This window comes from Pyxicephalus adspersus, chromosome 6 (genome assembly GCF_032062135.1).
Source record: "Pyxicephalus adspersus chromosome 6, UCB_Pads_2.0, whole genome shotgun sequence".
Taxonomy (NCBI): domain Eukaryota; kingdom Metazoa; phylum Chordata; class Amphibia; order Anura; family Pyxicephalidae; genus Pyxicephalus; species Pyxicephalus adspersus.
This window is the reverse complement of record NC_092863.1, coordinates 7,456,729-7,470,519: the sequence shown is the minus strand read 5'-3', so window position 1 is coordinate 7,470,519 and position 13,791 is coordinate 7,456,729. Positions and strand designations below refer to the sequence as shown.

At 42.3% G+C, this 13,791-nt stretch overlaps 1 protein-coding gene across 1 annotated transcript in view; it reads right to left on the bottom strand.

Annotated features, from left to right (window-relative positions):
• The window catches only part of KCNQ2 (potassium voltage-gated channel subfamily Q member 2), a 54,447-nt gene that overhangs the window by 29,245 nt on the left and 11,411 nt on the right, over positions 1–13,791 (bottom strand). Inside the window, exons 3-7 of the mRNA XM_072413661.1 lie at positions 4,072–4,198; positions 3,307–3,482; positions 2,577–2,705; positions 1,927–2,037; positions 1,326–1,421 (exon numbers count right to left, since the gene is read on the bottom strand). Of these exons, the coding sequence (XP_072269762.1) occupies positions 1,326–1,421; positions 1,927–2,037; positions 2,577–2,705; positions 3,307–3,482; positions 4,072–4,198 (639 nt within the window). The remainder of the gene's footprint in view (positions 1–1,325; positions 1,422–1,926; positions 2,038–2,576; positions 2,706–3,306; positions 3,483–4,071; positions 4,199–13,791) is intronic.

Below are 13,791 nucleotides of genomic sequence, written 5' to 3'. Positions count from 1 at the left end.
AACTTTTTTATTGTGTCAAACACTATACCCCTACGTGTCAATCTACCATTCTACTGGGACCTCAAAGCGTCAATCTACTATTCTTCTGGACCATGAAGTGTCAGTGTGTCATTGTTCTGCAATCCGAAGTGTAAGTGTGAATTGCTTTGAGAACTGCAGTTGTCTATGTGTTGTGCTCCTGGGACCCCTAAGCACCAGTGTATCAATCTTCAGGACCCCTAAGCACCAGTGTATCATTCTTCAGGACCCCTAAGCACCAGTGTATCATTCTTCAGGACCCCTAAGCACCAGTGTATCACTCTTCAGGACCCCTAAGCACTAGTGAATCATTCCTCAGAACCACAAGCACCAGTGTATCATTCCTCAGAACCACAAGCACCAGTGTATCATTCTTCAGGAACACCAAAGTGTCACCATGACATTCTCCTGGCCTTCTCAATTGTCTGTGTCATTCTTCTGGGACTCCCAAGTATCAGTATTTATTATGTATGGGATCCAGAGTATCAGTGTGTCATTGTTCTTCTTGAAACCTACATGCCATAATTTCGGTGTCCTGGCACGCATGCATTTTGATGAGGGTACAGAAGCAGTTTTTTTCCATTATATCACTGAGCTGCAGTGTCATCAGCTATTTTGGTTTATGAGTTTAGCTATGAAGCCTTCATTTACTTCATCTGTGCCTCCTGCCCGCTCGTAATACATTATGACAGCAGCTGTATCTTCCCCCAGCTAGGCACAGCTCACAAGTGCCCATTTTACAGGGATTGAACCATCTCAAAACCCTCCCGTGGCTTATTTGGGTCTGTCCTGTCAACCTGTACAAACACAAACTGCAAATGCCACTTCCAGCATTGATGGGATCAATCCTAATCCATGCAAGGTGAACACTGACAGGTTGGCCAGCCTAGCCCGTCCAATAATGCCCAGGCCAAAAAATACAATGACTTCAATTCACAAAGCTAACACAGCAAGAAAAGGATCGGTATTTATAGAAACATGATGGTTCTGAGATGACAGCCACATGGCCCGGATTAAGATTCTTATCCCTATAATAAAGCTTTGACTAACTCTATATGAACACTTGTATGAAATTACAAGCCCCTACACCGTGACACTAAATGGATATATCTGGAATCGATCTATAACACGATGAAAAGCTTAGAATGTCATCTCAACTTTCACTTTTTCCCAAAATTCCCCAGGTGCCATCAGATCCAAACAGCCGCTCCCAGAGATGACGAGTATAGGACAAGGGAAGGCTCAGGAGAATTCATCTCCTAGTTACAAGTCTCGGAAGATGTGATCTGAATTAGAAAACCACTTACCTGAATCAGGCCAGCTGCAGGGTTCCGTCTTTTCTCAAAATGCTTCTGTCGGTGCTGTTCTTGGACTTTTAAAGCAAAGCCAGACCCCAAGATGCCCTGTAACAAGATGCATTACTGTAGTAACCCTTCATTAGTCATCTCTTGATCATCCAACAAACAATACCATATGGATTATAGCCAAACTAACCCTTGAGGGTTCTACTAAAGGGACACAATGTATTCTTGCAAGCAAAAACTAGCCTGGTGTGCTCCGCTACCAATTGGCTCAATGCAGCTTGTTAGAAGTGTGCCCCCTTGTGATGAAGGCAGGTATGGAGAAGTAGAGAAGTCACACCAAGCCCAACTTTTGCAAGACTCACTTTTGACTAAGAGTCAGCTACCGGGCAGTTAAGGAGCTCCATATTATTTTCAGCATGCAGACAATCTCAGTGTGTACATGTACTAACAACTTCCTATGTAAAGAACAACTTAATGGTTTACAGAGATTGCTCCTGTTATTTATTGGTTGAAAAGCGCAAAAGAGCACTGGTCATTATCTCAGTGTCTGTGAAATCTATCATTTGTAGGCTACTTCATTCTCAGATAAAAGCAGAAGACTTACAGCTGGCAGTGCAAAAAAGGAGACCCCAATCAGCGTGAAGGTGGCCGCAAGCAGCCGGCCATTCCAGGTCGTTGGATACTTATCTCCATAGCCAATGGTGGTCAGTGTGATCTAAAGAAAGAAGACAACAGATCCAAATCAACACATGGAATAAAACCTTTGTGTAGAAAGTATTTGATAAAGAATATAACTTTAATACAAGAAACATTTCTATTTAACATCCCCTCCCACCTTCCCTCCAAAAACAGACCACACGACCCAACTACACAGGCCTGCTGACATACGGAAGCCTAAGGCAGCATTCACTCAAGGTAAGGTAAGGGTTTCTTTGCCTCCAAAGTGAAACTCTCATCAAAATGTTCTGGTGAATAAGTTGTAGAATGAGTTGGATCTTCCTCACAACCTGCCCCCAAATTAGATTGTAACCAAAAAAAGTAAGATGAAATGGCCCCCTCCCACCAACATCATAAAATATGTGACCCTATTGATACATTCCCCTTACCTAACTTTCTCTGGAGTCATGTGAAAAGCAAAACCCAAAACCCACTTCATATGGAATGTCTTCTTCTACAGAAGAGGCGTCCACTCTGGCAGTTATCCAGATATGAGAAAGGAAGTCACTATTGGTTCTCCAATATGGAAAGACTCACCAGGCCCCACCACAGGGCATCTGCGTAGGTTTCAAACATGCCACTCTGCTCCTCCTTCTCTGCCAGGTAGACCAGGAATGATGCCAGGATGAGGCAGAGGAAGCCAATGTACCAGGCGGTTATAAGTTCCTGCAGGAAAAAAACACAATCAGAAAGTCATTTACTGCGACTAATGAGGGTAAAGGAAAGGTAGCAAGAAGCAGCATTGGCAGAAAGAGAAGACTGGTCTCTTAGGCTGGCCATATACCGTTGATTTACTCCATGAATCAAGCACTATTTAATTTTTTACATAGCAATGACTACGTGTCTATTCAATCACTCTACATCAGCCTCAACCAGAGATCCATGAAACCCTAGGGTTCTTCCAGAAGTGGACAGGGGCTCCTTGAGCTGCATAGTTCCAACACCACTTGGCAGGGTCAGCCGCATAAACTCAAGGATCTTTTTAGCTGTCTGTAAAGGTGGCATTCTGACCACTTATGTATAGAGGACCTTTTTTTAATGGCAGTCAATGCACTTTTCCTACTGACTAGGTATAGGGGGAGATCAGGTTAAACAGGTTGAGAAAAGCTGCTCTACATGCATGAACTTTATAATAGTTATATAGTTATAATAAACTTGACTTTAGGTACAACAGTCATTTAATCATAAGACAAATACTGATTTCTGATACTGATGAATAATGAATACTCAGAAAGGTGACACAAAGCAACAAGCCTATTAAAGTTACCTTGCTGTGTGCGTACACCACAGATCCCAGCAATTTCCATGTTCCTCCTCTCCGGTCCATACGAATCATACGCAGGATCTGTAGGAACCTCAAACTCCTGAGGGCTGAGGTAGCAAACACATTGCCCTGGGATCCCGCTGACAGGACCGCTATGGAGGCGATCAACACCAAGATATCTGCAGGTGGAAGTAGACAGCGAGTGACTTTTGTATTGACGCAGTGTGAATCAAAAAATAAAAAATAAATAGTATAGAAAGTATAAAAAACCTTTTACATATTGATTTTTATTCCAGCAAAAAAGAAGCTGTGCCAGGTCTGCACACCTGCTGTTCCCATTATGATGGCATTCTACCATCTCTGGTTGAGATTCCTGGTTTGTTCTGCTCATTATAAAAGCTTCCATAATCCCTTCTGGATTTTATGTTTATTTTATATTATGGAAAAGCCAACAGGAGGTGTCAGGACCAACAAAGGTGGATGGAGACTTCCTAAACTCCCAGGTGGTCAGGAACAGAGTCAGGAATCCTAAGAGATCTCACCACTGGAGAATCCAAGAGATTGCCAAGCTGTCAGAGCATGTCTCGGCCTACCAGGGCTATTATTTCCAGATCAGGGTTTAGGGGTTGGGTTTTATACAATACGTGTTTAACATTTTGAAATTCCCAAGCTCCATGCCTAAACTATTACCAGCCTGGCACAGGACAGTGATGCATAAAGGCCAATTGGTTGACCCAACTGCAGGCACAATGACTTTACTCTCCTTACCAATGACGCAGAATGGTTTACGGGCAAACTTCAACCTTCCCCTCCACCCCCGGTATCGGCAACAGCAGCCGGCGGCCCATATCCGCACAAAGTATTCCACACCAAAGACCACAATGGTGACGATTTCCTGCGGAATAAATGAGAAAGTGATGCAGGTTCACCTTTTTACATACAAACCAGATCAAAGCAAGAGAATACATCAGAACCCAGTACAGACCCCCTTCATCTGACCCCACATTGCCACTGAGACTGGGATGAAGGACCAGGGAACCACAACTCACATGTACTAACCTCTCCAGTATGGATACAGCTTTTATATTCTGCATCACACCAAGAATTGGTTTTGGTGAGAGATGGGGCCTCGTAACACCTAGTTATGGGCCCATCCATGAAAAGGATCATTGGGAAGAAAGGAAAGTCCCAAAACATCCAAGGTAAAGCCCTCTTCTTCTAATGCTCCATGATTGTGTTTTATAAAGACAGAGAATGACCTATATGCATGGAAACTAAAAGACTCTACACATGTACATCAGTCCTGGATTAATACTGGGTCATCCATTATTATGGATGGGGAATTAAATCATTAGCACATATGACCACCATACACTAAGTTTGAGCTGTCAAAAGGTCCCACGTACTGATGAATGGTTCTTGTAGACAGTACATAATGGACAAGACTCTTAAGGACTCATATTCAAGATTGTCACATGCCCAAGCCTACATGGCTCCAAAATGTTTCCTTAATTAAAAAGTCAAAGCTTTGCAAGAGGCTCTTGCTTATTATTATTGCACAGTATATATATAGCGCCATCATATTATGCAGCGCTGTACAAAGTTCATAGTCATGTCACTAGCTGTCCCTCAAAGTAGCTCACAATCTAATGGCCCTACCATAGTCATATGTCAGCAGTCCAGGTACCAGAATGCTCAGGAGCACAGATGGGTTCAGTTAGAACACACACAATACATTTGGGTCATTACCCAGCCGCTTGTAGAGATTCAGAGACGCCGACATCCCTCACCCATCACTTACAGAATCCGTTCCTACAAAAACATGATTAGTGTGCATTGCTTTTCCTCCTACGTGACAGATGAGGCTCCAACACCTACAGGAATTACAGCCTGAGGAAGGTCTGACGGATATAATTCAATGAGATCAGCACTATAGTATGGAGGGGAGACGTTACCCGAAGGATCTCAAATTTACCAAAGTGCTTTTCACCAGTCAATAAAGTCACTCAAGCATTTTCCCCCCATCCTTTACACCATCAGCACCTTTCTTAGAGGAAAGCTCTACCTTTATCCCCATTCATCACAGCCTTACAAATGTGTGAGAAGTGGAATTAGCGTTGGGTCATTGGTCATGAACACACGCTAGAAGATTGTCCAAGATGAATTGCTGTCACCATCTTGGGAAAAAATATGACAGCTAAACTTCCACATTGTTAGATTGTAAGCTCTTCGGGGCAGGGTCCTCTCCTCCTGTATCACTGTCTGTATTAGTCTGTCATTTGCAAACCCTATTTAATGTACAGCGCTGCGTAATATGTTGGAGCTATATAAATCCTGTTTATTAATAATAATAATAATAATAATAATAATTGTTCACCAATGAAAACAAGTAAGGGTGATTGTTGTACTATCCCATTGGAGGAGCACACAGTGGGGTACCGCTCACACGTTCATTCTCGCCTCCTTATAGAACAGAACAGATATGTGTATACAGCGTTCTTCTGTTTTACCTGTCATTGGAAATGATCAGGAAAGATCATTCCCACCAACAGAAATCCAAGGTGTGTACATAGCCTGGGGCCCCTAAATCAGCTTGCTGCACCACCTCATCACAAAGCTCGGTCAAATCACAGACAGTACCCTGTCCCCTCCATAAAGTCACTGACGGTACCTTATCCTCAAACAATGGCCAGGTCACCAGGTATTCTTTTATTAAAAGATGCAATTTTATTTTTTGGAATTAAGTTGAATCCCATAGGATATTTTAGCGGTTGGGTTTTTTCTCGTTGTATGCACATTTTGTTCAGATCTGCTAAGTAACATTGACAGATTCTCTAACAATAAGGTTCACAAGGAATCCCCTCCCTAGTACAGGTTGGGTTGGTGCACATAAAGTGACAGCTATAAACAAGATGAATATTCTACAGGAAAGAGGAATAGGACCAATGATTTTCATCCACAGATAATGTTGGTAGTGGGATCAAAGGTTCATGAAGGAAAACAGGATAGAGTTTGATTTGAGTGAGTTTTCACATATTTGTTACTAGAGTGCCTTATGAAAATGTTGCTTTACATACCAATACTGGCCTGACCTAGGGACTTCTAGGTATATCATTAAAATTGTTTCATTTAACAAGTTTTGTGAGGAGAGAGATGTTCTGTACTCCAAATTATGAGGAGAGCCTAAGATGACAACAAAGATAAAAAAGTATGGTGAAAAAGCGCCATCACCCCAAGACAGAAAGTGTGTTACCCTCAGCTAATAATAAAGGAACAAAGGATCAGAAAAAATAAAACCAATGCAAACACCACATCTAAGGACTGCCAAGCTGAAATATATTACAGTTCTGTTCCTGGGTTTAGACGCACTTTAGGTATGACCAGAGGATGACCATGACCGGTAGTCAACTGGCACCATGAGAAGTGGACAACAATGGCACCACCACACAGGTTTCCCCTATAAGGTTAGTGAGCGTCTATCACACAGGTTTGTACACACAGCTCACCCATCACTGAGGCTCCAGACCCATTATAATGAATAAACCAGGAACAATTACAAAATACAATCTGCTAAAATTTCCAGGAAATACCAGGGAAAAAAGCCAACTCCTGGGATTCAGAGCTCTGATAATTAGATTGTGAAAAATGGAAATTAATTTGTGGTTTTAGAAAATGTGCTTTACTAAATCTGTTTTATGCAAACTACATCAAGCTGCAAAGAAATGGAGATGGATGGGGCTGAGAAGATTCCAGAGATAATGTCATTGTGCTGCCACATTCATTTACAAAGCTGCACTGCATGAAAGGGTTCGGTGACCTGCTTTTAGGGTACCAACAGTCCAGACCTTGGGGGAAGGACATATTGCCCTGATAGTCATGCCCTCCTAAAGGATCAAAAGTACCCTGTGACTCTAAAAAAAGATTGTAAAATACCCTCTTTAGCCATCATTCCCAGGGTGACCACCCTTAGGTGGATGGGACATTTTTAACAGGCAGTAAAGGAAATGTCCCACAAGGCTCCTACAAAAGCTTCAGATGTATTCCCTCAAACAGTAGATTCTAAGTAGAAGGCCCATAGCCCCATGCCTATTCATCAAATGGTGGGGCTCGAGAATAAGGAATCACTCTCTGGCTTCACCATTTAGTAAGTAGTCATGGGCCTATGGGTCATCTTCTTGTATTTGATTCATAATTTTCAAAGATTGAGCTCAGGTATTTCCAGAAAAGGGTACTAATAATATTACAGTACTCAACGACAACCATGTCTTTCTTACATTTATCTGTTTGGCCCTTTTCTGTTCCAGAAGGACTATGAATCTGACTACTTTGTATAAAAGCCAGCTTCATAAAGAAATAGTGTGACTAGTTTGGTAAAGAGGAACTTGGATGTCCCATATAGAGCCCTGAACTCAGCCCTACTGAACACCTTTGTGACAAATTGGAATGCCAGGTAGGATTGGACCACTTGGAGTCTTCTCATCCAACATCACAACCTGAACTAACGAATAGTTGTTCAGATCCCAATGTGTGAAGGCCAAAATCCAGTCCTCCAGGACCACATACATGCCAGGATTTTCATATAAAAAGAACCATACCTTGTATATGAATGTACTACATTCTGTTACAGAAGACTCAAGAACTGAAGCTAACCCATGAGCTAAACTATAATATTTGGATGAATGAGTTTGGAACAAACATGAATTTTTTAAAACGTCCACCTGACTGTTCTTTGGCAAGATCCCTATTCTGAGTTTCCAAGCCTGTGCACCTCCTGTGTACAATATGAGAGGTTCCCGCCATCTTTGCTGGATGTTTTATAAAAAATATTTTTTATTGTGGAGAACGTAACAGGAGCAGTTCAAACTTTCACAAAACACAAAACACAAGGGGCTATCCCAGCCCATCGTGCTCTACTTCTAACTATGAGAACTTTCGGTTGGGTTGACCTTAAAGCACGCACATGGTAAATCTACATTCTCTTTAAAGACATGAAAGAAATAAACGACCAGCATTCTTTTGTCTATATGATTTTATCAGGTTACCGCGTCAATAAGGAGCCAGCTTTTATCATGCGGTCTTTTGCAATTAACCCTCCACCCCCATTAACGGCTCATGTCTGCAGGCTGAGTGGTGTAGCAAATCCTGATAGACCACAGAGCTCTGCTATTGATTGTGAAGACAGTGGCTGACGATGCTAAAATGACCAGAACGCGGCTTACAACCGGGTCACTAACCTTTAGTTCTTTATCTAGTCCTCATCAAGTCTACATGTAGACCAAGGTGGGAGGGCAACAATGAGACCCTCACTTACAAAATATAGCAGACAGCAAAATATTGAATATCTACATTATTTGAATCTCTATTTGTACACAAGGAATTTTACATTATATGGCCAAATGTATATGGGCCCCAACCTCTCCTTTGATTGCCAGGCAGCTACATTAAGGGTTATGTAAGGAGATGAAAGAAGAGTTGGAGGAGCTGGGCCAGGGCAGAAGGTGATCAGATATTTCCAGAAGAAGAGAGGGCTGTGACTTAGTTGTGAATAAAACCCATTCTGATCTGCATATAAATTCCAAGTGGTGACAATGTATTAAAGCTTCTGGTCAGCTAGATAATCCGAAATTAGCATTTTGTTTTAATGGCAGCCAGATCACTAAAGTTCCCAATGGTAGCCTTTCTTTTTTATCTTTAATGCAGGCTTCAGCTTTTAAAACTAAATAAGATATCGGTCATTTTCCTCGGCAGCCTTGGACCCTTCCCCCCCAGCATATGTATTAATAGAGATGTAAGAGAGAGAAGAGCAATCTTATCCGGGAGGCTGGAAATGCTGAACAACAGAAGTTCACAGGTCCATCTCCCCCATCTGAGCCCTGGGGAGAGAAAATCAAAATAGAAGCCGTCAGTCCACCTAATGTGCTCAGCCATTATCATGAGAAGCGCTAACCTCGGCCCTTTTACCCCACCCCCTTCTTCCCGCCAGTTCTGTTTTCTGCAGCCCATCAAAAATTCACACAATGGAACATATAATGCGCAAAACCTCAGCGTAATGTACGGCGACCTACTTCTACCTGCCAGAACGTGCATCACTGGCCAGAGGCAGCACTTGGGCCCGAATGAGAAAAAAGGTTAAGTATTTAAAAGGCAGTAAAAATATACAGAGCTACTACAGTTGGAAAATATTACTCACGTGAGTACTGATTTAGCTGCCGGGATATTTCATAGTTTGTGCTGCCAGGATGGCGGTTCACACATCCACCAGCAAACAATTGAAGACTGGCATTGCCAAATGGGATCCATAAGGTCTACATTACATGTAACTTAACCATAGACCTTGGTGGCTGGGCTGGTACTGGTTTATAGTATGTCCAAAGAGAAGGCAAAAGAAGGTTGGTGGCGATGCCTCCTAACCTCCGGAAAGCCAAACAATGCTTCTAGAATTGGTCTTGTGCTGGTTCATACCATGGATGTTAAAAAAAAGGCAAAAGGAGGTTTGAGGTGGGAAATCCTAACCTGCAGAAAGCTAATTAATACTTTCTATAATTGGTCTTGAGCTGGTTCATACCATGGATGTCAAAAATGAAGGCAGAAGGAGGTTGAAGATGAGGGCTTCTAACCTCCAGGAAACCAAACTAAACTTTTGTAATTGGCCTTGTAACTGGTTTTATACCACGTTCAAAGAGAAGGCAAAAAAAGGTTTGGGGTGATGGCTCCTAACCTCCAGAAAGCCAAACAATGATTCTATAACTGGTCTTGTGCTGGTTCATACCATGGATGGCTAAAATGAAGGCAGAAGGAGGTCGAAGATGAGGCCTCCTAACTTCCAGGAAACCAAACTAAACTTCTGTAGTTGGCCTTGTACTGGTTTATACCACATTCAAAGAGAAGGCAAAAAAAGGTTTGTGGAGATGCCTCCTAACCTCCAGAAAGCCAAACAATGCTTCTAGGCAGAAGGAGGTTGGTGGTGATGTCTCCTAACCTCCAGAAACCAAACTATACCTCTTTATTTTGCCATCCACCACACAGAAGGTTCTCATCCATATAGGTGCCACAGCCTGAGATCTAATTAAGCTCCTTTCTGTGTCCTGAACCATCTATGAGCCCTCCATGCCCCAATCAGTGATGAGTGTTCAAAATTTCTGTAGCAACCAGATGTCAGGAATGGCTTACTTGATACCTCATTCAAGTGACTTCTCCAACAGACAACTTGTATCTCAATATGAGCAATGCAGCAAATTGATACGGAGTGTTCACATAGAAGATACCAGAGCATGAAAACAATCGAAAAGGTTATTATTATGTCAATAGTAGGCAAGCAAGGATTACAAGCCACCATGAATTCTCTAGCACCATGAAGATCTAAAACTGGCCAACCTCAGTCACCAATTTACCAAATACAAGAGCCTACCAAAAAACTCCCTCAATATATATCAGGCCGGTCCTTGTTTTATATAGCTGTTGATAGAGCTAAGGAATAAAACACATCTATTGAATTATATATCAAAGAGATATTCCTGTGCATGTTTAACAATACAAGTAAATGCCGGCCGCCACTACAACATATGGATTCCATCAACACAACTGAAGCTCCTTAGACCCATCAAGGCGTGATCTCACCAAAGTCCCAGCAATATCAATGAAGCCGCACCAGTTTATTCACAACACTTCAATTAATTTGCAGCAGCCGATAAACCGGTGGACCACGCTGCTTCCTGTAGTCGAGTTATAAAACAAATGAAAAATCAATGCGGGCAAAATTTGGGGACATCTAGATTTTAAGGATGACAAATTAGGATTTCCGACACCATTTTTCACTATTGGCGGCATTTTAACCCTTCTAGTGAAAAAAAAGAAGCTTTGGTTATTTGGACGGTTTCATTAATGGAAGGGTCCAATAAGCAAAGGTTTCTGGACAACCCCCAGCGGCCAAAACGTCCCTCCCATGATAAACCTATGGAAGAAGAAATGTCTGATGCATGATTTTCATAAATAGAACGCATTTTATTCTCCAGCAGCCATGAGGGCATTACCATGAAAAATTGTCTACATTCAGCCATTAAAATAGATCATGGGGACACAAGTCAATATCCAGGTGACATATTGAAGGGTATGCAGAGAAAATTATGTTAATGGTGTTCAAGCTGCCCATATAGATTGCCATCGTCAGTCCAAAGAAACCTCTGACAGCAGCTAATCATTGGATCACTCGTGGGAAAAAAAGTCAATCAGCTGACATTTTAGACTTTTTTATGACTTTTTAGGACTTTATGGTGTTCTGTGGTTTACCATATCTATAGACAGGGATGAGACATTTCCAGCCCAGAATTCTGTGTTTTGACATCCTCCATGCACCTCACAATACATCTTTTTGTGCTAAGATTGGATTAAGCCATTGACGTCAAGCCCAGACGCATTCCCATTCATTTATATTATTAATAGTATCAGCAGACATGAATTATGTTCAAGGAAAGAAAAAAATGTCACCCTGTGTTATCTGCGCACCATCTGCAAGGCGTTAATCCCTATTCTCATATATTAAAAGAAAACCCAGCGGATTCTTAATTACATCTAAAAATGTTCAGTGTGTCAGCCTGGTCAAGGCCGGTCACATGACTTCATCAAGGTACGACAAGCAACAAAGCACAGCGGGGCCTGAGAGGGACGAAAATATCGACGAAGCTGCCATGGCAACCAATCGTAGTCCGTGCTTAGCTTGCAAAAAACGCAAGCAACAGTGCAACGCCACAGGTGGAATTAAAAAAAGGAATAAATGACAACATGTATGATACAAAAATTTAAAAAAAGTAAACCAATCACAATCTGACCTCATCACTACCCATTGCACAACCAATCATAACTTGCTAGCTACTGGACAACCACTCACAGTCTGACGTCATCACCACCCATTGGACAACCAATCCACTTGCTAGCCACTGGACAACCAATCACAGCCTGACCTCATCACTATCCATTGGACAACCAATCAAAACTTGCCAGCCACTGGACAACCAATTACAATCTGCCCTTGCCACCGCTGGATGTCCCTGTTTATGTTACACATGTTCCAGGTGTTGAATATAAAAGCGATGGATGCCCAATGGACCTCTTGTTTGCATTTCAACACCAAAGCCACATAGACGTAGGAGGTCTGCACCGCACGTTATACAACCATTTATATCACGGAGTGTGTCGGTGGATTTCACACGTACTGGCGTGATGTTGTCTGTGAAAATATCACATGAAGTTGGAAATGTTTTAGTCATTAGTACAAATTCATCAGCAAAGATCACAGCATCTGAGACAAGACTGGGAATCTGCAATAAATACTAATTAATGGGGGACCACAAGACAGGACAGAATGGCATTGATGCCGGGCCAACAGTAGGGGGCGTTGGTAATGCACATGGCTTGTGCATGACCACACCCATGAGGAACTCATTTTTGGCACAATGTATGTAGGCCAAGGACACGTCCCCATACCAACTGTTCCAGGCCCACCCCTTTAATTTATTGAATTTCAATTATGGTAGCTCAGCATTACATGTGGGCAGTCTGCATGAGGCAGGGTGTTAGGATGTCTTCAACAAGCCTCCTATAGCGCCCCCTGCCAGCTATAACCTACCTGCATTTCACAGAGAACCCCAGAGACACATTGAGGACATCACTTTAGGTCACCATAGAAGGATGGTCTCTCCAAATAGAGGACTGCTGGGAACAATGGCTGCCACCACAAGAGCTTCCAGTTTTCCCCAGCTCCTGTTTTTGTCCTGCCGCTATGAATTCTTAAAAGATTAAGGCTACCTACACACGTCAGATGATTCTCATTAGATAATGGCCTCAGGGTTGATATCGGAAAATCTGGCGTGTGTACAGCGCTCGTCGTTTGTGGTTTCGACGACCGTCCTGGTGGACTCACTGACAACAATTGAGGAACGTTCGTAATGAAAGTGAAAGGGAGAGAGCACAGCGGTGTGCTGCTCCATCATTCTCCCCCTCCCCTTCCCATTGAGCAGAACGGTGCTGTATGCCCTCATTCATGCATCGTGCAGTCTTTTGTTGTTGGAAAGGTTCATGAAAGATAAATTAATTGCACGTGTGTACGTAGCCCTAGTTGTAGGAAAGAGACCATCGTGAATTCAAAGCTTAGGAGATGTAAAAAGCACACATTAATGCAAATGTATTCAGTAATAAGAATTGTTATCAGATTGTTATTGTTCCTCTATACCTTGGAGAAGTGAATGTGCTGATAAGAAACCCACTAATAGAAGGAAAGCAGAGCGAGGAGGCTCATAAGTCTGATGTTTCTCTTTCCATGGTGCAAACACGGGTGGAAAAAAGGAAAGATGGTCAATATTAGTAACATGAATCAAATGTAAGGTAAATCATCCCCCATATTTATGTTTGGCTGGAGATCAGCTTTAAATCTCCATAGATAGAATGTGACCAGATGTGATTTGACTAACCAGGAGGAAATGTGTTCCAATATCT